This window comes from Mesoplodon mirus (genome assembly GCF_964341445.2).
Source record: "Mesoplodon mirus genome assembly, chromosome: 4".
Taxonomy (NCBI): domain Eukaryota; kingdom Metazoa; phylum Chordata; class Mammalia; order Artiodactyla; family Ziphiidae; genus Mesoplodon; species Mesoplodon mirus.
In genome coordinates, this window is record NC_138979.1 from 127485420 (window position 1) to 127508334 (window position 22915).

At 50.4% G+C, this 22915-nt stretch overlaps 2 protein-coding genes across 2 annotated transcripts in view; one reads left to right on the forward strand and one right to left on the reverse strand.

The window, feature by feature from the left end:
• Nucleotides 1-8036: 8036 nt before the first annotated feature.
• On the reverse strand, nt 8037-13520 carry FOXA1 (forkhead box A1). Its single transcript, XM_082618821.1, has 2 exons — nt 13380-13520; nt 8037-11001 (listed from the first exon to the last, which is right to left on the reverse strand). Exons 1-2 carry the CDS (start codon nt 13449-13451, stop codon nt 9673-9675), a joined length of 1401 nt encoding a protein of 466 aa, XP_082474947.1. The 5' UTR covers nt 13452-13520; the 3' UTR covers nt 8037-9672.
• Nucleotides 13521-14431: 911 nt separating this feature from the next.
• LOC309802905 (uncharacterized protein) overlaps nt 14432-22915 on the forward strand; it is a gene marked incomplete at its 3' end in the record, with an annotated part of 179809 nt that continues 171325 nt past the window's right edge. Inside the window, exon 1 of the mRNA XM_082618776.1 lies at nt 14432-14517. The remainder of the gene's footprint in view (nt 14518-22915) is intronic.

Genomic DNA, 22915 nt, shown 5'->3' on the forward strand with positions numbered 1-22915 from the left:
ATACATGTCAGAATTAAAGCTTTTTTGGTGGTTGTTTTGAACATATTGTTACTCACAGGATGGTTCTTACACTGAGTCCAGAATGTGGTTACTCTGAAGTCCTCAAAATGTTGGAAAAATTAATCCCCAAATAGCTATACCTATATATAATTTATTCTGGTCGTACATGTTATGTTAAACTCTTATTCAAATTGTTAATCTGTAAAATCCAAGTCACTGACATCTTTACCCTGTATAAATGCCTTTCTCTTCCCAGTATTTCTAAACATGTGATAATGAATAGACAAAGGAAACACAGCAGTCCACCAGGTGTGGAATAGTATGTCATATTGAGGACAAAGATTAAACCTCCACTTGATATTACAAAAGAGATTTTATAAAAGGTGACTTAAGTAACACCACACTGTAAAGGTATAGGTCACCAAGATTCAGACCTATTCTTTAATAAGTTAATAAAATGTGGAGTAAGGGTGAAGGAGAGAAGTCACTCATTCCTTGACAATCTGTAATACATATTTGGAGTTTGATAACTCATCTAAAGATTAGCATTACCCATAGACCTCTTTATTAGAGACTCAGAGTATCTGCAAGTAAATGTTTTATATACTTTTTGATGTAAATGAAAACCATAAAGTCTTCACAAAAGTAAATACATGTTTTAATGTAAGTTATATTCAGGATGCTGTTCTATAAGACAAAAAGAAGAGAAAAAAAGAAAAGGGAAGGAAAAAGAACTGAAATCTTCTCCTCAACATTTCCTATCACAATGGACTTTTCTCCTCCACCTCCCCCAGGTACCTAGGCCTAAAAATTGGAGGGAGTGGTCAGAGTTCCATGGGCTAAATTTGTAAAGTTTTCACCACTTAATGCTGAAGAGGATTAAATAACTAAATTCCTATATCTCCTGATGAGAATAACGCCTAGCTGAAAGTCTTAAATCTGAAACGCTTTTCATGGTTTGCCCCAAGTCAACAGATCACTTAATTTATTGCTTTCATGCTTGGGGATAGTCATAAGGACAGAAAGATCTTAGGTATGCTCCTCTAAATCAGCGTATCTAATTGTGTGTGTGCATACACATATATGTATGCTGGCATATATAGCTATCTACCTATCTATATTATCTCCTACAGTGTATGTGGGCTGGCCCTAATTCCCTGAAGAGAAAGGTGAAGAGTCAATTGCTTCAAGTTTGGGATAGTCATGACTAATTGGCAAGGGATGACTAATCCTAACTCACAGTTACTACCATAGAGCATTTTATGTATTCTTGCAAAAATAAACAAACGTACTTTAAATTCTGTTTATTATTATACTTTATCTGACTGAAATAAAACTGCAATACATACTGTCCTCAGTAATGAGTGAGGGGGGAAATAGGATTGTGTAGGAAGTATGCCTAGTAATGAAATGACTTAAAGTCGAATTTTAGACAGTAAACCATAGAGAAGTCTTCATGATTCTTAGGGAATTTCTCTCACACACACACCTGAAATCAAGGCACCTAATAGTGCCCGTTTTGGCCCCTGTTTTCACCTGCGTACACTCAGGACAGCAGGGGCTGGAGGAGGCTGAAAGGGCAAGGATGGCAGTGGAGCTCGGGAGGAGGCGCTCGCGTGGATGTCGGGGTCCGGGACAGTGTCCACCAGGCCGGAAGCGAAGGAACGGCGCCTCATGCCCGGGTCTCGGGCGCAGTGTCTAGGTACCGGACGTGGGGTCCCGCCGTCCGGGCTCAGGCTCCCGGCGCTGTTCCGCCATCAGTGCGGGTGGCTGGTGTGAAAGCCAGTGGGGAGAGCCTGAGCGGAGGGGGCTCCAGGGCAGGGGCGATTTAAAGCCCGGTTTGTCAGTGCTGGGTTGCGAGTAAAGCTGGCTCCCAGCCGAGGGCGCCGGGGTTGGGCGGCGCGGCCAGGATGTTGGAAGCCCTTCGCGCTCAGCCAGGGGCGTCCTTTCTGGCCGGCGCGCCCGGGCGCCAGGCTTCACAGCTGGAGGCCGGGAGGGAAGAGAGTAAACACCCAGCCGGAGGGGCCGCCCTCGGGGAATGGTTGCAAGGGAGACGCGAAAAATAAATCAAGCCAGAGAGCCGCCCCGCCCCCTCCCCGCGCTGCCTCCGCGGGCGGCGCCACAGGTCCTGCAGCCTCCCGGCGGGCCCGCGCCCCCGCGCTTAGGGGGTGTAGCGTCTCCGCCGGGCCCGCCGCGACTGCGCCTACGAGCGGGTCCCAGGAGCGCTCCTCGCCTGCCCGCCCCGCCCGACCGGGCCCCTCGGGCGGGATAGAGCTCTGCTTTGCTCTTTTCGTTGGCCAAGCACAATTGTGTTATTGGAGATAATGAATTCAATCCCCATCAAAGGGCATTAGGCTCGCCCGGGCCCTGGAGTTGCTGATGCCTTTTTTTTTAAAACCAGGAATGAAAGGCTGAGGAGGAAAAAAAAAAAAAATTCTCTAGGGGAGCCTTTCCCTGATCGCCGCTTTTGAAGTGAAGGGGCCCGGGCATTGTTGTTCACCTCGCGGCCCATACGGCTGAAGAAAGCCTGGGCTTTTGATGGGCTGAGAACCGCCTTTGCAATGAGCACCACGTCGGGCCGCGCGGCCTGCGGACAGCATATGTCTCGGGGCGCCCGGGCACCGTCTGGCGGGCGGGGCCGCAGGCCTGGCGGAGAGGGGGCTCGGCCGTGCGAGCTGTGAGGCTGGGACCCGAGACCAGGCCCGCACCAAAGAGGTAGCGTCCTCTGGGGCCCCAGGCCTCCGGCCCCGGGGTCGCGGTTCCTCGTGCCCACTTTGTGGCGTAGCGCAGGAGTTCCAGCCGTGGTTAATCAGTTAAGGCTCCGAGTGGGAGACCAGACAGCCCTTTAGAGGTGAGGCCGGGGAAGGCAGGGCTCTCGTTGAGCGCAGCGGGCCGGGGAGGTTGGAAGTCTTTTGTCGCTGGAACCGAGCATCTAAGGTGGCTGGCCTATCTAGAGCTTGATGAGTCTGCGAAGGTGTACACCTCGGAGAGGGGCATCCGTGCGACACGCAGTTAGAATTTTTCACCTGTGGCTCGAGGACACCGCGCAGCGCGACCCGGCTCAGGGCAGGGGGTGGGGCGGAAGAAGGGGCGGGGAAGCGGACCCTCGGCAGCAGGCGCACGGCCGCTCGGCCAGCGGGGCAGGTTCTCTAGCGTCCGTGGCGTCCGGGCCTCGCAGTTCCGAACGCAAGACAGCACATTAGCATCAGATCACCCTTTCTAAATACTTGGTGCAGGCATTTAAGTTTGCTTACAGCGCCCTCAACGTGAACTTTCCCCACCTGGATTCGCAACCCGCGCACCCCTCCCCCTCCTGCCCACCAGCCCTCCCGCCTGCCCGCCTCTGAGCACGTTGGCCCAAGGGTCAGCAGCTAGAGCCGTTCAGTTCCCTTCTCTCCCTTCCGTGTCTCCAACCCCCTCCACCCCTCCTCAAAGGATCTGGGTTATCCGCCCCGTTAGTATGTTAGCCAGGCATAACACAAAGGAAGAGCGTGTCAGCAGAAGGCAGTGTGATTCCAGGAAGAGGCGAGGAAACCTGGCCGGTGCCCTGCGCTGCAATACGGCTCATTGCAGTCTAAGCTTGTGAATCAGCCTCCACCTAGGAAAAAAGCGGTGGAGAACGCGGCAGGAGGTGGCCCTCAGAGTTGAGTTAGGCGTTTGTAGCTGGGCTATGGGACTGAAGCACTAGGCTCCCAGATGGGACCCAGGACTACGGACGGGAACGTTCCAGAAACACCCCGGTCACCGGAATCGCGCAAAGAAAATCAGTTCTCCAGGAGTGCAGCACTAGGCGGGAGCCTACTAACTCCCTCGTGCAAAATGGGTCCTTAAAATTAAATAGATAAACGAAACAACCCCCCACAAAGCCCCTTACATTCTTCTCATTAAATTGCTTGTTTTAAAATAACTCCGTGTGTGTGTGTGTGTGTGTGTGTGTGTGTGTGTGAGAGAGAGAGAGAGAGAGAGAGAGAGAGGAAGGGAGGGAGAGAGGGAGAGGGAGAGGGAACTGACCTGGGACATAATTAGACAAGCATAAGAGTAACTGAAATTTTATGGGAGAGAGGGGAAAGAAACTAAGGTTTCCAGTTGAAAACATTGTTCCCTAATTCCAGGCAATGCTTTGGGGGAGGAGTATTTCCAGGTTGATTTTCTTAGTTTCAGGAATTAAAAAAGAAAGAAAAGAAAAAGCCCCTGATGTGTAATCTTGAAGAGGAGTTGAGGAAATAAGTAGAAAGTCAACCCAAGGCAACCTCACACTGAGTGGCGCTGGCTGGCCCAGGTCTGAACTTGATCTGGATGTGACTTGATTAGCATCCCCCTTGAATTCTGAAGTCTTCAAGCATTTATTCCATTCAAGCCCTTTCCTTCCCGGATTTTGAGAGAGAATATTCTGCTTTTATACTCTAAGTTGACTAGGACGTAGAGAACCCCAAAATATCAGGAAGTGGCATCTAGAAGGAGGGATGCTCCTCACTTTCCAGGGCTGCAGAGGGGAGCTCACGCTCATCACGAGCTCTGCTCTTACACTGCGCAGTCACAGCTAACAATTGGAGAAATGAGGAAGTTAGAAAAAGAAAGGTAGCAAGTGAGGATTTCCCCTTTCTTAGATTAAAAAGTATATTTATAAGTAGGAAAATGCATGCATTTTACAAGTTAAAGTTGAACTGAATGGGTATTTTCCAGCCCCAAATTGCTTACTAGTATGATGGCTGGAGAAGAAAAAAAAAAGGTGAGGGCTTCAGTCTGAGCTGTCCAAAGTTCAATGAACCGAGCTAGACTAGGAGCTAAAAAGAGAAACACCAATGGAAACATTATGGCCTCAAAAAGTCAGAATATTTAAAGTAATCTGTTATTAAATGTTATTTGGATACAGTAGATTGGATCATTGGTAGAAAATAAAACTTGAATAAATGGCTTCTTTTAAAAAACCTTATATCTTCCCAAATGGATTGTATTTTTAATTAGTAAGATTGTAAAACCTTCCAAGTTACTTCATTTAATTACATTTTTACTCTCATGAGTTTCTGCAGATGCCAATGATTCTTTCGGCTCAGGAACATCTTATTTCTAAATTTCAGCATAATTTAATTTCCTATTTAGCCCAAGGTAGCTTAAAAATAATCACCTTTTTGCACGTAATTACCTTGAAGTAATTAGACATTATCTTAACTCCATTTAGTTGCAAACACATTTTACTACAATTCAAATAAGCAATTAACATTTAATTTTTGAAAGTAAAACATTTTTACAAATTTATTAAACATCCATTACATAATTTAAGCAATTTTATCTCTTCAATGAGCTTTTCCTCTTGACATATTGAGGTATCACATTAAAATACATTATAGCTAAATGTTCTACAATATTGCTGCTAAATCAACAGAAGACCAATTGATCTTGAGGAAAGGTTAATTAATTTGGGCTACAGGTCTCCTACATTGGCCTCCACTGAAAGGAATTTGTATCGATCACAGAAGTTTTCTGGAAAGAAATGTAATAAGCATTTTCGTGGAATTGAGATCAATTTTTTTAAAGTGACAAAACAACAAAGTTTTAAAATTTTATCACTCCAGGAATTCTTTTCTGCTATGGCTTATTCAAATCTCTTAGACTCCTGAGTAAAATATTGTTTTTTATACTTTCAGTGAAATCAGTCGGGTATCTAGCTTTCAGAAAATGAAAACAGAAGTTGAGAACTTTAATAGGATTTTGTTTGTTTAATCCCTCCTCCCATAATAATTCTCACTAGTTTATTCTACAATGAGGGGATCACCAAGGGACAATGGAAATTAAATTTTATCTTTGGTTTAAACACTGTATTAGCTCTCGTGTAAGAAATACTGAGCTGCTTTCTACTTGGGAACACTTCTAAGTTGTGTAGTTTCTGAGCAGAACTGGTGAGCTTTTCTTCTTCCCTAAATTTAGTTGTCTTTTTTTATCAATTAAAAAAAATGTTTCAGGCTGGGACAAGGTGAAGGTAACATCTGAAGTTCCCCTCCCCAGCACTATACTCACTCTCAAAACATTTTTCTTGTTTTCTAAAAATGTTTGCTCGGTGGCGTAGTCAGTGGATCGGAGGGCCTCCGGAGCTTTGCACTTGGGTTTAAAAGAAGGTTTTCCCTTCTCCCTCCCTCCTCCCCTCTGGAGACCCCTCCCCCACCTCGGGCAAAATTCCTAAATAAAGCGAGTCCGGTGGACCGCAGCTGAGGGATCAGCATCCCCTTTCCGGCCCTCTTCTGCAGGAGCCTCCGAGGTGAAGAAATATAGATGCTCCACGACGAAAAGGGAGGTGGGAAGGGGTCGCGGGAAGGCGGCGCGCTCCGGGAGGGTCCCAGCACTCCCTCGAAACCACAGATGTTTTCCTCCTGGCCCTGGGGCGCGGCGCCCTGGCCCCGGGCGTTCCGGCGTTTGTGTGTCCGGGTTTCCGAGGAAGGGATTACGCAGCGGGAGCAGCCGCGGCAGCGCGGACGTTGGAGCCGCAGGAGCGGTAACGAGGCGCCTGGCCTTCTTTGTTGACTTTTAGGTCTCGGGCTCAACAGAAGATTTATTCGCTAGGAGGGGAAAATGCCCCAACAATGAAGAACTAACTGCACTTGTCACCTCGAGATGCTTGCGGTCCTTCCTTCTCTCTTCCCTCCTTACCCGGCAACCGGCCACCCCGACCCCAGCCCGCGCGCTCCCTAACGCACAGGGAGCAGATGGCATCGCCCAGAGGTGGCTTGAGGGAGCGGTCAGAAAATCGCGTGAGAAGCCCACGAGGCGAGCCCCGCTCCCCGCCACCCACAGGGCTAGCTCCCCAGGCAGGTCTCCAAAGTGGCCACGGCCGTAAACCCGCGGCGCCTCGGCCGCCGCAAACCCTGAAAAAGTTTCCGCCAAGTAAGAGCAAGAGCTAATAGGCCGACTTTAGCCTGGTGGGTGAATGCGAGACACTGATATTATTAACATGTTAAAGAGAGGGAAGGGAACAAAGTTAGACGATTTAGGTTCAGTGGGGCCGGGTAAAATTCCGAGGCCCAAGCTCACGCCTTTATAATACTTTTGGAATTCGAATTTGCCAACGTTTGCCCGTTGTATAAATATAAATAACTATTGGGATTGAAAGCTTTTTCCTCTCTTTGAGACTTTAACGTCCTTCCGAGAGGCCTCTAAATTAGATTGTGAAATTACTCAAACCAGTAATTTCCATCTCCTCCTTTCATTAGCTGAAGTGAGAGCGGGGGTTGGATCTCTGGATTTTTCTCAAGTGCTACATGGCACCCCTTCTCTCATCTGGGGAGGCAATTACGCGATAATTAAGGGACTCACACAGCTCTTTTTATCTTGTCCGCGGTAAGGAGTGGGGCGATCAAAGTAAAGGCTGTCCAAGTTCAAGCCCTGGCGAGGATGGAGTTCATACACAAGGGCTCAGGCAGGCCAGCCTCTGCTTGGGCTGGTGTTGTTATTGTTGATGTCAATCCGAACGAGGCTTACAAAGAAATAGGTGGACTGGAAAGTGAGCCTACTATCAAAGGAGATTAATGATTTTGTGATCTCAACCAACTGTAGGGGTGTGAAGCTGCATTTAAAAGCTTCTTAGAAGGCAAACAAATCATCAGTTTTAAGCTCTCAGGAAAAAAATTAGAAACAATATTTTAAAAAAATATCTTCACAAAATACAAAATAGCAGCAACCCTGAAATGTCCTGGTGGCACAAAGCTTCCCCTGCAGGAATGAATTAACTCATGCCTCCCCGGGCCCCCTCTAAAGCTACCATGATGGTTAAATTTTGCTGCTCTTTTAATAAAAAGAGGGTTCTGGATCCTCTGTGGTAGACAACTTAATTTTATCAGCTACATCTGATATTTTATTCTTAAGAATTCTCGAATACTTTTCAGATAAAGGAAAATGATACATTGGGGAAGGGGGGAAGGTAGTTAAAATAATAATATTTGAGTTTATTGTGGAAAGGCGCAAAGGAAGCACAGAAGGCTTAAGACCTTGTCAAAAATTGAAGTAAACATTACTGGGAATAAAGAATCTTAAAAAATCTCAATTCAAGGATATTAAATCAGTTTATCTACCTTTTTATTTATCAACTTTTATTGAATCTCCTTAATTGCTTTTTACTAGCTAGATGTTCATATAATAAACATAAACAAAACAAAATTTTAAGATTATTTTCCTTTTTGTCATTTATATTCAGTGCCCGGACTTTGAAAAATATCATATTTAGAATATCCATTTTGGATTTAATTAAGGAAAATAACAGAAATCCTCATTTTGTTAACATTTGGTTTATTTAAAGTCCTTAACTGCAAATGATCAAGAACATATTCCACGGCTTAAAATTTATCATTTTCATTATTTAAATCAAAATATTTTAATTACAATCACATTGATAAAAATTAACATTTTAATTTGTAATTTTAACTGTCATTTAAAGCAATTTCAGCTGTAAAGAAAAAAAGAATAAACCATGCAATAAATTAACATTGAGAAAGCGTAGAGGAATAATAATGAAACCCGTCTGGCTATACTAACACCATGTCCAACTGTGAAAAGTGCATTAACACTGAATGAAACAAGCACACGATGGCAATAATTAAAATGACCACAATCAACTGGATTTTAGAATCTTGGACCAAATTTTGAAATACATCTCCCTATAACTTATCTCTCCTCTAACATTGTAATATTCCGTATTTTTTTTCTGGAGAAAATATCCTTTAAATGGTATGGATACATCGAAGCTAATTTTACATGTTATGTGACCTCAGAATGATAAGACCATGGCCCTCTGCAAAGCAAGGAACAGAGTTATTCAGGAGGGCAATTCTTGAGGAATTGATTCCCAGGGCTATATATGGGTGGAGAGGAGGGGAGGAGGGTGTCTTTGTAACTTCTTGGTCAGGCAACTCTTTCAAGAGTGTGTATATCTCCTACCTATCACCTCTGTATGTTATGTAAATATATGGAAGATGTACATAGCTGAGCATGTGCATAAATAAGTTCATATATGATATATATGTATTTCATTTTAAGACATCTGCTATCTGAATGTATCTGAAATGTAAGCTGAAAAACAAGTGGCTCTGATGTTTATAATCTGTTTATGATTTGCTGCATAATGGCAGCCTTGTCCTTCAATACTTTTAACAGCCCTAGTGTCTACTTGTTTTCCACCCTTTCAGTTCTTATGGTTAAGAGTATTGCCACAGACCTGTAAACTCCTGTGTGTGTGTATGTGGGGATGGGGGTTAGGTGAGGAGGGGAAAAAAAAGCACAAACAAATATTTTACAAGCTTGACCATCTTTCTTTTTTTTAAATAAATCCTGCACAGACTAGAACACGTCTGCAGGTGGAAGAGGAAAGAAAGGGAGAGGGACAGGGAAGTAGGAGGATTTTATATATATACATTTGTGGATCATTAAACTTTGCAGGAAAAATTTTTGTTGGTTTGGGGTTGTTTTTTTTGTAATAATATACACAAAGCGTTCGGAACAGTAACAAAGTAACAGTCTTTTGTACTGGGGGTAAGATTGTGCACAAAAAAATAAAATAAAAATAGTTGGGATTTTACTATGCTTCTGTCGGCTTGGTATGTGTGGTTTTGTTTGCTGTTGATTTCTCTCTTTCTCTCTCTCTCCTGCTACCAGCAAGGCCATGCCAGACAAACCCCCAGTCCCAGGGAGCTAAGAAGTGTTTAGAACGGGTCTGGAATACACACCTTGGTAGTAGGCCGGCTCCAGGGCTGAGGGCTCAATGGGGCTCCTCGTGGCCACCGAGGCGCTGCCGAGGGGTAGGCTGGCGGGCAATGCGGTGCCATAGGGCGAGTACTGTAGTGCCTGCTCGTATGACTTGAAGTCCAGCTTGTGCTGCTGCTCCGAGGAGGACATGAGGTTGTTGATAGAGAAAGGGTGGTTGAAGGAGTAGTGAGGGTCCCCTTTCAGGTGCAGCTGGGACTCGTGGGGTGCCAGGCCATGCGCCGGGTGGGAGGGGGGCACAGATACCAGCGCCCCAGGCCCGGAGCTGATCGGAGGTGCAGCCGAGGAGGCCGGAGTCTTCAACTCCGAGGCGCCCCCTGTCGCCGCCGCCCCGCTGTGGTCCAGAGTCTGGGGGCTGGCAGCGGGCCCGGGGGCCGGCGCGCCCTCTAGCTGGCCGGCCTTACCGTGCACGCCCCGACGAAGGGGCGAGTCGGCGCTGGGGTTGGCAGCGCTCGAGGGGTCCTTACGGCTCTCAGGGCCGCCCTTGGCGCCGCCGCCGCTCCCGCCCCCGGTGCCTGGCTGCTTCTCGCACTTGAAGCGCTTCTGGCGGCGCAAGTAACAGCCGTTCTCGAACATGTTGCCGGAGTCTGGGTGCAGCGTCCAGTAGGAACCCTTGCCCGGCTTGTCCGGGGAGCGGGCCACTTTGACGAAGCAGTCGTTGAAGGAGAGCGAGTGGCGGATGGAGTTCTGCCAGCGCTGCTGGTTCTGCCGGTAATAGGGGAAGAGGTCCATGATCCACTGATAGATCTCGCTCAGTGTGAGCATCTTGCTGGGCGCCTGCTGGATAGCCATGGTGATGAGGGAAATGTACGAGTAGGGCGGCTTGGCGTGTGGGTAGCTGCGCTTGAAAGTTTTGGCGTCTCCGCCGCCAGCAGCCCGGCTGCGGCCCAAATTGGACGGCGCGTACGCCATGGGGCTCATGCATGGGTTCATGGCAGCGGCGTAGGGGCCCAGGCCGTTCATGGAGGCAGCGGGCTGCGTGCCCATGGCCCCCATGCCGCCCGGGCTCAGCGTCGTCCCCATGGCCGTCACGCCCGCCGTCATGGTATTCATGGCGCCCGCAGAGCCGCCCGGCATGCCAGCAACCGCCCCGGGGCTCAGGCCGGCGCCAAGGCCCGGGTTTGCGTAGGACATGTTGAACGAAGCCGGGGTCATGTTGCCGCTCGTGGTCATGGTGTTCATGGTCATGTACGTGTTCATGGAATTCATGGTGCCCAGGCTCGAGTTCATGTTGCTAACCGGGACCGAGTTGTAGGCCTGGAGCGGAGACAGCGTGAAGAGGCCCCGAAGGGCGGAGTTAGTAGTGGGCGCAGGCAGCCTACCGGCCGGGGCAAATCCGAAAACAAGAGAAGAGCATTTCTGCAAAGCATAGGTAGGACTCCCCACCAGGGGCAAACCTTCGGGCGCCCTCCCCAGAACCCGCAAAGAGTTGTCTTGCACGGCAGGGGAAAAATCCTATCTCCGCAGGCATGAAAGACAAGAGCTCACAGAAAATATGTCCCCAGGAAGATGTGTAATCGCCTTACACGCCAGGCTCGGGGGCTGGCTTCTAGGGCCCCTACGTCGCCTCTATCCATGCCACGCGGTATCCCAGTTTCCACCCCAGACCAGCCTCGGCAAAGCGCCCTTTTGGTTAAAAGGAGTTAAAACTCCGAAAACAGAATTAATCTCGGATCCTTTGCTTATTCACTCCACCTTAAGAGTACGATGGTGTGTATGGCGGTGCAGCCCCGCCCCCGCCCCCAGTAGGACCACAGCGCCAGCTCGGCACACATCTCACCTAAGCCTGCCAGGCCCGGCTTGACCACGTAGCGGCCTGGGCTGCGCGGGGTGGCCGTTAATTAAACTCTCCCTGATAGAGCAAATCATCCATGGCCATATGACCAAACATTTCCAAACAGCTGGCTTTACCGTCTTAGCAGTTTTCACCAAATGGTGACTTTTTGTTGTTTATTATATTTAGAAGCGGTGTTTTCCATCTACTTGTAGCGATTGTAATTTTAAAAGGGAAAAAAAACCTCAGAAGTTAACTTTTGGAAAAAAATTAAAAATAGATCTATAATAGGAGAAGGGGTAGGGAAGGGTGCATAATAATATCAAGGCACTACATACATTTAACTTTAACATGACTTTACAGCCATTCATAAACTTGCACTAATTTCATTACCTATTTTCAGGCCCCTAAAGGCTTGAAAATTTTGGTGACACAATTTGTAGAAATAATCATATTTTTTCCACATTCTGATATTTTGCTGCTGATAATCTCAAAACCTGGCTTTTCAAACTATATACGAATAGTTTCAAATACTTTACAATTCCAAAATCAAAGTCCGCTTATTTTCTCTTAATGCTATTCTACTTCCTAATTCCCAGTTTTAACCTGTAAAGAAGCTCTTTTCATAGAGAATTTAATTGACTAGTGACTGGAGATGACTGTATTTGAATTAAACCTGAGGAAGAGTTCTGAGCTCTTTCTTAAATCATCAGTAGGAGAAAACCCTTATCAATAGCAATCCGAGAATGCACTATATATGTTAAAAATATAGAGTACAGAAATATAAAAACTATTTCTCTTATTTAATAAAAATAATGATATCCTTAAATTTATTTTCATCAGAAAATATGACTTTATTTGAAAACATAAAAGGTGAACAAACAGATTTAACTAGGCACACGTTCTGCTGTAGTATGTAAATAAACTCGAGGTAAGTTTGTGAACATATACATATACAAATCTAAATAAATTAATTACCACGAAAATATTTCCTGATTTTATATTTTTCTGTGCATGTCTTAAAGTATTTTTTACTTTTCTTTTCCTCTTCCCAAGATTATGCAAGGCAGTTTCAGTAAACGTTTTCAATAATGGTAAACTATTGAAGGGTAATCGCCAGCTATTTCCAGACAAATACTTTTAGTAGGTGGTGGTCCTGCCTGTACCTGGTTTTCCTCGCAATCCCTTTGTGCACATTGTAAAATAAACCACATGAACGTGCCACCAAGGGGACAATGAAGAGAAACAGGTTCTCCGCCCGCCCGGAGTGCTGGAGGAAAAGTCAGCTCGCACTAGCGCCACCCAGCGGTTCTAGAGAGGAAGGAGCACACTTCTGCCCAAACGGCTTTTGAAGTTTTACAAAAATTTCGGAATCATTTCATTATTAAGACGCTCAACTTAGCGGCTGCGCGCTTTCATCAGAAGACATCTGAGAATCCAACTGCGGAAGGAAGAGGTCGCCCTGCGGGCGAATTCTGGCTTTTTCAAAGTTGCCTCAAACTCGTGCCGGCGCCCGCCCGCCAACCCGCGCTCGGGACCCGGGTCCGGGCTCTGGCTCCCGCTCTCGGCAGGGAAGAGGCAAGTGCGTCTCAGAGCGCGTGTTTTCAAAGCCAGAGTTTCCTAAAACCGTCTCGCCCTCTCTGAGCGCCGATCGCTGGGATCCAGTTCCCCGGCGGGGCTGCGGATCCGGCTCCCAGGCCCGGCCCAGGCCCGGCCTGGGCTAAACCCGGTGGGTAGGCACCGGTGGCACAGAGGAGGCGCCCCCAGTCCGCCAGCACCCCCGCCCTGCCGGGGGCCCGCCTCGCCCGGCCTCCCCCAGTACGGGCTCCAGGAACCCCCCCGCCTGCTGCCCGCCTCTCACCTCCTGTGTGTCGGCGTAGTAGCTGTTCCAGTCGCTGCTCTCGTGCCCTTCCATCTTCACAGCCCCTAACATCCTGGAGCCACCCTGCTCGATGCAACCATCCAGCCCTGTGCGAAGCGACTGGCAGCCGCGCGGGGCGGGGGGCGGGGAGCGGAGTAGCTGCAGTAAACTGAGCGCCCGCGCCGGCCCAAAGCCACCCTAGCGAGGAGGAAGCCAGGCGCTGCGGGGCGCGGCGTGCGCGGCGGCAACAGGGCGGGAGGGGGCAGGCGGCGGCCGCGGAGCGCGGCGCCCGGGAGCGCCTCCGCGGGAAGTGAGCGGGCGGCCTCTGCGAGATGAGTGCAGTTGAGCTGATGTGGATCTTACGTCGCTCGAGTGCCCACCTCCTCGTCCTCTCCCCATTTGTCCGCCGCACAAAGACGCTCGCACCTACAAAGCCCGAGGTGCACCTGCGAGGCGGCCGCCCGCCAGTCCAGCCGCCGCGCCTCCCGCCCAGCCACGCCGCCGCGGCGCGCGCCCCCTGCGCCCCCTCCCGCCGAGCCCCCTCCCCCAAACCCGACCCTCACTTTGTTTGCCAAGCGGCGTAATTGGTTTAAGCCGACAGGCTGGGGGGAAGAAGGAAATGGGTGGTGGGTGTGGGTGTGTGTGTGTGACCCCCTTTGGAAGAGGAAAAAAGAAAAATAGGCGGGGCCGGGCCGTCTAGCGAGGGTTCTGGATGAGAACGTCGCAGCCGGAGAAGGGATAGGGGCGGTGGCGTTGGAGGCCGGGCTCGCGGGGAAGTGCGGCTACATGACCCCAGGGTCTCCCCAGGGGGACCCACGACCCTCCGGAGGCCCTTGCGGCGGCCCCGTCCCGCGCCCCTCCTGCCTCCTACTCTTCTGCCAGCTTCCAGCCCCCGCCCTTCTGATTCCTGACCTAAAGTTCAACCGCGGGAGACTGGAAAATACAGACTCCCTCCACCACTCCCACTCCCCCGCCCCCGCCCCGGTCTTCAGGCATGATAAAGGAAAAAGCCCCACTTTTGCCCCGTCACTAGAAACTCGGCCATCTGAGCCGAGCTGAGTGACGTTAGGCCAATCCGGGCTCCTGGCTAGCAGAGTGGAGACACTGCCACGAAACCCGTACCTGCGGCTAACAGCAGGTGAGTCACAGCACCGTTTTATATCTTTATGACATAACTTTTTTTTTCCGCCTCCGTCCTCTCTACTCCCCCTTGTCATCTGTAGCGATCATAAAGAGGAAGAAACTGAGAACAGATGTCTGTGTGATAGGGCAGGCGGACCCGAGTCGGGCCGTCCTCCCTCTGCCCAGCTCCTCCTCCCGCCCCCCTTCCGCAGCCTCGGGGACTGAGCTGGAGGCGACAGTCTGGTTTCTGATAGGGAAAGGTCAGGGGGAGGGGACATCTCCCTAAATACGCACTGGGAGAGCCTGGGCACGGGAATGCATCTGCTCGGCTAGAGAGGTGCCAGGCCGAAGCCAGCGGTGGTGACGGCGGTGCTTGGTCCCATCTCTGATCTGGAGTGGCCAGGCTGGGACCCCCGGTGTTCACTTGGTTTCTAGTCAGTCCTGGACATCGGTGGGAAGCGCTCCTCCAAGCAAAGCCTTTTGGCTCCTATGAGGCTCTGGGTAGTGGATTGCCCACAAGTGCTGGGGAGGCCCAACTAAAGTGACTGGGTGATAAGCACTGAGTTGGTGAGAGGTTGCACCTTGGTGCCTGTGTGAGTTTCTGAGTGTGTGTGTGTGTGACCATGTATGTGTTGTACTTTCCGAGAACCACTAGGTTTCTTTAAGTAGCAATAAAGTCTTTCTAAAAGGACTAAGAATCCGCAAAATATTCTTGTTTGGCAAAGTTTTAAACTGTTATTAATCTCATTTTAAGAAATGTGTTTTAACTTGTCTTCCAAACAGATACCTTCCCCCCCCCCAGCTTTGTTCTTTTAAATCTTTCTTCCTTGAAATCTGGCAAGAGAATCACGTTAAATCCTTGAACCAAACAAATCTCTTAAATCAGCAGGGGAGCACGAGAGGGTGAAGATGTGCAGTTAAGGAAATAAAAAAGATAAAAGCGTTGGATTTAATTCCTTTTTTTTTTAAACAAAAAAAGGAGGGGGGGAGAAACGTCACATTGTAAGAAAAGAAATGAGTGAAATTAAATCCACCTGGAACTCAGTAGAGCAGGAGCCCTCCCCAACTGCAGCCTGTCCCTGTGACTGCAAGTCAGTCCTATCAGTTTGTGTAAATGTATCTGCACATGTATGGGTCTGCACATATTTCTCAGGGCTACAGTCAGAAACTAATTCTTTTGTGCAAAGTTCCCACCAGCAGCAGGACCTTAGTCTCATTTGTAAAGTACACGGATGCTTAGGCTCCTCAGCCTGATGGGGGGATGGGGGGACTTTCAGTGCTAATGAGCTTCCTTGTTCCTCCCCGCAGTGATTCTCCAACGCCCTCTTGGCTCTTCAACCATATCGAGCATGACCAGGGTATTTTCTATGGGTAATAACAACTTAGTAATAGCTTTTATGGTGCACAAAAAGCCGGTGCTTTAAGGGAAAAACAAACCAAACAAAACACTGTAACCGTAAAGGGGGTCAATTAGAAAATCAAATATTCTTCCTTTCAGCGCACATCTCAAACCTACTAGGCCTCATCTTAAATACAAAAAATCAGCTTAAGGGGGAACAAGCGCCCACTTTTCATAGGGGATGTCCAAAGCGAAGTTTCTCTAGGGCTTCTTCAAAGCCCAAGATCGGTGGTGAAGAGTGGCCTCTGCCAGCTTTAGAGCCTTGATCCAGCTTGGGGGTTCCCGGGTCCGCGGCCCGAGGAATGCCCGCGATCACAGCGCCTCCTGTCGTGGGAAGGGAACGCTGAATCCTCCCGAAGGCGCCCCCCACGGAGCGCCCGCAGGAGAGATTGGAATCCCGCACGCCTCCCTCAGCCAGAGAGTTTTGGTTCATAGAGCTGACTGCCCGAGGCCAAGAAGAAGGAAAGGTGGCAGCTCGGTGAGCTCCTAGCCTCTCTCCATCTCAGTGGCGGTATTCCAAGACACCTAACAAGTTTAGAAGGTGAAGTTCTAGTGTACCCAGATGTCTGTCAGTCATTTCCCCGAGGTTTAGAAAAGAAGCATCAGAGCCATGCTGGGTCTTTGATTTGGAAAATAAACAACAAACAAATAAATAAATAAGACAAAGCTGCTGTCTCTGGGTTGCTGACCAGTACACAGCCAGGTGACGTGCCTGGCTGCTGCAGCCATTTCCAACCTTTTCTCCCAAATAGGCCCTGTCTTTACTCGCAGAAGATTGCTGCGCTTTCCGGGGAACCAGACCTTACTTCAGCATCGGGAAGGCTGCGGGGGGCGGGACTCGAGGCAAGGGAGCCCCGAGGGCAGCCACATGGCGGCTCCTGGGGCGTCCCGGGCCAAACTCTCTTGGACCAGGGAGAATAGCGCGAGCCTGGACTGGCCCAGGTAGCAGGGAGGACAGGCTCCTTAGATGGAGGGAGTCGGGGCAGTCAAGACGGTGAGGTGCGCGGGTACTCCAGGTGACTGAGGAAGGAGGAAGGGGCCCCGCCCTTCGCGGAAGCTGCGCCTCCTAAGCCCTTGGGTTCCGCTCCCCGCGCAGTAAGGCCAAGGGAGCCGACGGCACGTGGTCCACCCGCCAAGCTCGACCATCTCTGCTTCGCTTTCCCAGCATAACGTGGCTGGGAGCCCCTTCCGCAGATCTTCACCGGGGCAGGGAGAAGCAGAGGGTGACGACTGCGAGAGAAGGAAGCAAAGGCCGGGGGCTCGCGCCTCGGGCCCAGCTGGCTGCCTTTGGCGGCACTAGGTCCTACCTGTACAGCGGGGCCGTTTAGCCGGGTGGGCAGAGAGCAGGGCCGGGCCGGGCCGGCGGGGTCAAAAAGTCTGTCCCCTTTCCCCTCCAACCCTCCCCCCGACGAGTCTCAGCCAGATCTCGGCCGCGGCCGTGGGCCCAGCCACGTTCGCTGCAGAGTGGTTCCTGCCCCTCTGCAGGCTCCCACCCGCCACCCGGATAAGAAGCTTAAATCCTCCACCTCCCGGGGAGAATCAGACGCAAAGAAACTAAGACCTGTCGTCTTTCACGCGGTTCAAAGTCGCCCGGGTCCGGGACCGGGGTCGGTTTAGGACTGAGGAAGGCCTGGGACGCTGCAAGCAACTGTTTGCTCTTGCTTGTGCCTGGCCTTCGAGTACAGAGGTGTGTGCCGGAGCTGGGAAAGGGCCGGGGCGCCGCGAGAGGGCGGACCCCGGCGCCTGCGGTCAGCCTCGCGCCCACAACGGCCCGAGGCGCGGCCTTCGAGTCCGGCCGCTGCCCGGACCAGTGCGAGGCGCAGAAGGGCAGAAGAGAAGCACCGAGGTCCTGTTACGTGGCTGCCTCTCTTTTCTTCTCCTTTACTTTTGTTTCTTTCCGTCCTTCCTCTGCCCTTCCTTCTATCATTAAGTCATTAATTAAGACATTAATTCACAATTCACAAGACGTCCGACCCTCAGTAGGTAGGGGCCACGGGACCGCCTTAACCTGTCTTGTCTGTTACGTGCGGGGAAGTCTAAGTTTTCCGGCCGCAGCCCTGGCCGGTGTTTCTGTGTGTGTGGATCAACACATGTGCACATCTAAGGGCTTTCACTTTACTGAAAAAATTTTAATGTAACATTTGAATCCCAATTCTTTACCACTGGGTGTGTCCCTTCCCCTACTGCTCCTGGAGCCGCTGCCGGGTTTCTGAGCGATCCGAGGCGCGGGCCTGGCTCGCCCGCAGCCGGATGCCAGAGCCGGAGCTACTTTCCACCCGGCCTCGCCCGCGGGCGACACAACCGTCTCTCTGGCCGTGAGAGCCAGCATCTCCTTGCCAAAAGCAACTCTCATTTTCATGTATTCAAACGAGAAATGGGAAGGGCGACTTGCCCTCCTGAGCAATCACTAGCCTTGGGAGGTAGAAGTGTCCGGTCGGTCCTCGCAGAGAGCAGGAGCCTCTCTCCCTGGAGGGTAGCGCACAAAGCGCCCCCCCGGCCAGGCCTGGTCCCCACGGCCGTCGCGCGTCTTCAGGCAGCTGTTTCTCCGAGTTACCGACGACTGCTTTATTCACATCGGTCAGCACCAAGTGCCCCAGTCCCAACTAGTCTCCCCTCACTCCTGCACGCCCCTGGAGTGCTATCTCTGCTTAGTGGTGCCCATACTTTTCCTCTGGCTCCTTGAAAACCTCTAGGGAGGGGGTGTTGGGGGGAGAAGCTGGAAATGCGCGCTTCAGAGTTGAAAAATTAGAGGGAAACATGACAAACTTTTAGGTCTGAGAGCAGAAAAGGACTAGAGTGGATGAGTCCCTACTGTGTGCCACCGACGGGGAGGGTGGGTGGGGGACTTTGAGATCCCGACGTTTTCCCCGTATGCTGCTCCGGCTGTGCAAGAGCTAAGAGGCTGGAAGCCTGGGCATTGGTGTTTCAGAACCTCCAAATGCGCAGAAGCTCACGCTAGTGGGGAGCAGTGATAGAAACCGAGGGTCGAGGCTGTTAGCTTAAACCTCAATCCTTCCCTAACAGTCGACGAATGTTTAACATCTCAGTCCCTGAACCGCCCCCTTCCCCATCCACCCGTCTCCCCCGCGCCCCACCACACATAGACCCAGGAGCTTTCCCACGGCCCTTCAGTCTGCTCTGATGGTTTAACTTGGGCTATTCAAATGTGATTACCCTCAAATTTACATAGTTCTATTTAACACATGCTTTTGTAACAATTATATAAATCATATCCTACACATGCGGGGAAAAGGGTAAAAATACATTATAGCCAGGCTTTCCGCATTGTATTGGCTTCCTGATCTCTCTCCTAATTTTAAAAGTGTGCTTTTGGATTGGCATGGCATGACTAGAGGGAGGTTACATTCATTATTTAAAATTAAAATTCGATTGGACAACACTATTGAGTGGCTGTTTTGGGACTTCCAGCAAGCTATTCCAGAGCTAAGATCAGAGGAAAGTTTTGTTTTAAAAATAGTGCATCTGCTTGAAGCCGCTTGATTTTCCTTGTCCTAAGGGTCACAGAGCAAAACCAGTACTTAGCTCACATTGCAGTGAATTTGCTTCTAAAGAGAAACACTAGGAAGAGGCCTCCTTGGCAGCATTCCCTTTTGCTAGGATACTAGCAAAATTTGTAGGAACTCTCACCACTTTCTGAATGCTGCCATCCTGGTTGCCTACTGTAAATGGATCAAAGTAAGGAAACGCAGCTGTCAACACTGGGCATTACCTGTGGCAAGTCCAGTGCAGCCTCCCTGGGTCTGTGGTGAGGACTTTGCAGACCTCCCCAACCAACTGAGGTCTACCCTCCTTAGGTCCACACCCTGCTCTAAATTCCTGCCGGGCTCTTATCACTCCTCGACAGCAAATTCCGTTTGTGTCTTTTCATTCTTTTCTCTCCCACACTGGATTAGAAGCTCTCTGAGGTTGGGGACCACAGTTGTCTGCACGGCCAGAGCAGAGCCTGGAGCATAGTAGACTTCTATGATGATTTGTTGACTCAATCACTGAACTAACTGCCCCAATCCAGAGACTAGCCAGGTTGATGTCAGATGGGAAAGGATGCTAGAGCCTAGAAACTGTATCCACTGACTCCAAAGTCTCCAAGTGAGAGCACCCCAGGGACGCGTCTCAGTCTGGTGGGCCTGTGAAATGAATGGACTAATGGACAGTAGAATGAACAAATGGATGGACAGATATTTCTGGCAGAATGGCCAGGGTCTCAGAGCCCTGGAATCCTGGGGCTTCCAGGCCCTCTGGGCATGGCTCTTCCCCTGGCAGCGATGCTTAATTTTAACCAAAATCATCGTGGTGACATGATCAAATGGGAGATGCCCCCACCTCACCTGTACCTGTCTTTTGGCAGAATCAGTGGCCGTGCTTTTCCACCTAGGACCGTCAACGTGTGACCCAAGGCAAATATTTTACTTTCCCCGCTGTGAAAAGGCAGCAGCGCACCTTTCAATAAAGATATCGATTAAAAGTTAAAGAACCCCATCAACTTTCCATCAGGCAAAATGTTTCACTCGGAGCTGTAAAGGAAACCTCCGTGTTTAAATAATATGTTTAAATTGTCCAAGAAATGAAGCCGATCCCACGCAGTGAGAAGAAATAGCCTTTCAGCAGATCTGCTAGTCCGGGGTTGTGCTCTCGGGCTTCCAGCGGGAGGCTCGCTGAGTTCCCGCCCTGGCTCTGGGGGGCGCCTGCGGGGCGGGGCGCGAACAGGGCCGGGTTGCGCAGGGCGAGTCACAGATGTGATCCTCCCGGATGCCAGACGCTCAGCGCGCCACGGAGGTGGCAGCGCGCTCGAAATTTATCAGGCTTTTACCTTAATTGTCTTCCTGTTTTTAGGATCTAAAGCATTTTAGTCCACACACCTTCCCAGTGCGATGTAATGATTTTCTTAAAGGATCACTGAACCTCTCAGAACCTGCCATGTTGTTACAAGGTATTAACTGGAGACCCGTCGTGTCAACTTCTCCTCCTGAAGTTTTATTTAACAGGAAACCATGCGTGGGAGTCCTTGAGAGAGGATGCATGTCTGCCTCCTCTTCTGGACTGCTGTCGCTCGGGAAGCCACCTGGCAGCGCGATACCCCCCAGCCGCATCTGGTGTCCTTGATGTGAAGTTCCCCTACACCCCACCCGCACCGGCGTTGTGAGCTCAGCCAAGGCTCGGATGCCGCCCGGGAAGCTAAGCGGCAAACTCCCTGCTTTCAGACCACGCTTTCTTCCCGGGGCAGCTACTCACGGGGACCCCGGTCCCGCGGCCCGGGAGAGGGGCTTGGCACTTGGATGGAGCGCGACCCACCTTGGAGGCTTGGGCTTCTAAGAGATCTGCTGTTTGGTTTGTTTTCTTTCAAACGCTTTGGATGATGCAGTCGGCGGGGTGGATCCCACTCTCCTCACCCCACTGGCCTCCTTCTGCCAAAATACCTTCCATTGTGAATGGCTACTCTCCTCTGACCTCCTCATGACCCTCCCCTCACGCCCCCCCCAAGAGAAGTGGTTTCAATAAATAAAGCACAGTGCTCGGGTTGAAGGTTTACACTAGGGCGGAAGCTTCTAAAACTCCTTCGGGTGCTGGAATGGGAATAAACCAAGGCATTGTCCCAAGAGATGGGAGAGGGAGGAAGCCTGGACTAGAGAGGATAGGAGGAGATACAGGCAGGATGTTGAAAGGGGTGGAAGGGCGTGGTCAGGAGTTTGGCTACCCTCCAACCGACCTTGAATTTGCTGGGGAACCCAGACAGATACTTCGGGCCTCAGTTCCCTCCTTTTACAAATGAGGAGCCTGTACTTGATGCCTGGCTTCCAGCAGCTGTCACTTGTAGGAACGAAACCTGGAGTGGCTGGTGCAACAGTCAGGCCTGAAGACCCCACCCAGGGGAACCAGGACTTGTGTGAACCGAAGAAGGAAACCATTCTGGTGATGGAGGGTGAAGAGGTATTACTCATCTTCTGGAGTGGTGAAGCATCTCTCTGTGAGGGGCGAAGACTCTGGGATAACAGGTAGCAGAAGATTTTCCTCCTGTTTGCTCTAGTTTTGTGGTCTATGTTTCTCCATTAATTTTGGGCAAAAGCCTTTTCCTTTTCCATTTCCCAACATCTCCAAAGACAGCAAGCAGCAGCAGCAAAAGTAGAGGCTGTGTTTCAGTTTCTCAGACCAGGCAAAGCCTCCTCAGCTAGGAAGCAGCAGCAGCAAAAGTAGAGGCTGTATTTCAGTTTCTCAGACCAGGCAAAGCCTCCTCAGCTAGGAAGCAGCAGCAGCAAAAGTAGAGGCTGTATTTCAGTTTCTCAGACCAGGCAAAGCCTCCTCAGCTAGGAGCGCTCTGCACACTCCCTTGTGCAGGGCTGGCACCTCTGAGGCTGAGGATCTCTGAGTCTTAGTCTCTCATTACACAAGCCCCAACCTGGCTTCTTCATGCAATTGACAAGGACAATAGGGTTTATGTTTAAGATCACAGATTTGGAATCAGATCTGGATTCCAATCTGTACTCTGCAGGAGACTTGCTCTCTCTGAGCCTCCGTTTTTTCAACTATAAAATGGGCACATTAGTACCTACATCGCACCAGTTGAGTGCAGAGTGTAAGTACAATAAATGGTAACAAAGGTAAAGCGCCTTCGCAGAACTCTAGGAACCTGTGTGGTGCTGGATGCTGGAACATGTAGTGGCAGGTAAAGTGAACCTGCATTCTAGGCGCCTTCGGCCCTCCCTTTTTACCGGTCTTTTCCAGGTGGTCACAAGCCAGGCTCCCGGAAATCATGGTCTCTCCCGGATACAGCTGGCAGGGAGGAGGAAGCACCCGCGTGGCTATTGAGCACAGGGCCACAAGCCCAGCCACATCTCTGGGCGTCCATCGCGACCCTGACTAGAATCTCCTCCCAATCTCCCGGAGCGGCGGGGCCGCCCTCTGGGGAGCTGGCAATGGCAGATGAAGGTTCGGAGGCTGCATCAGGCACATCTTAAGGACTTTCTGGTGGGAGGAGGCTCAAGGGGCGAAGAGATGAGAG

What these genes read in the sequence shown, in the direction of transcription:
- FOXA1 (XM_082618821.1), bottom strand. Translation starts at nt 13,451, where the DNA reads ATGTTAGGGGCTGTGAAGATGGAAGGGCACGAGAGCAGCGACTGGAAC. An exon ending in ACTACGCCGACACACAGGAG is followed by an intron (nt 11,002 to 13,379) that starts GTGAGAGGCGGG and finishes TCTCCGCTCCAG; the next exon opens with GCCTACAACTCGGTCCCGGT.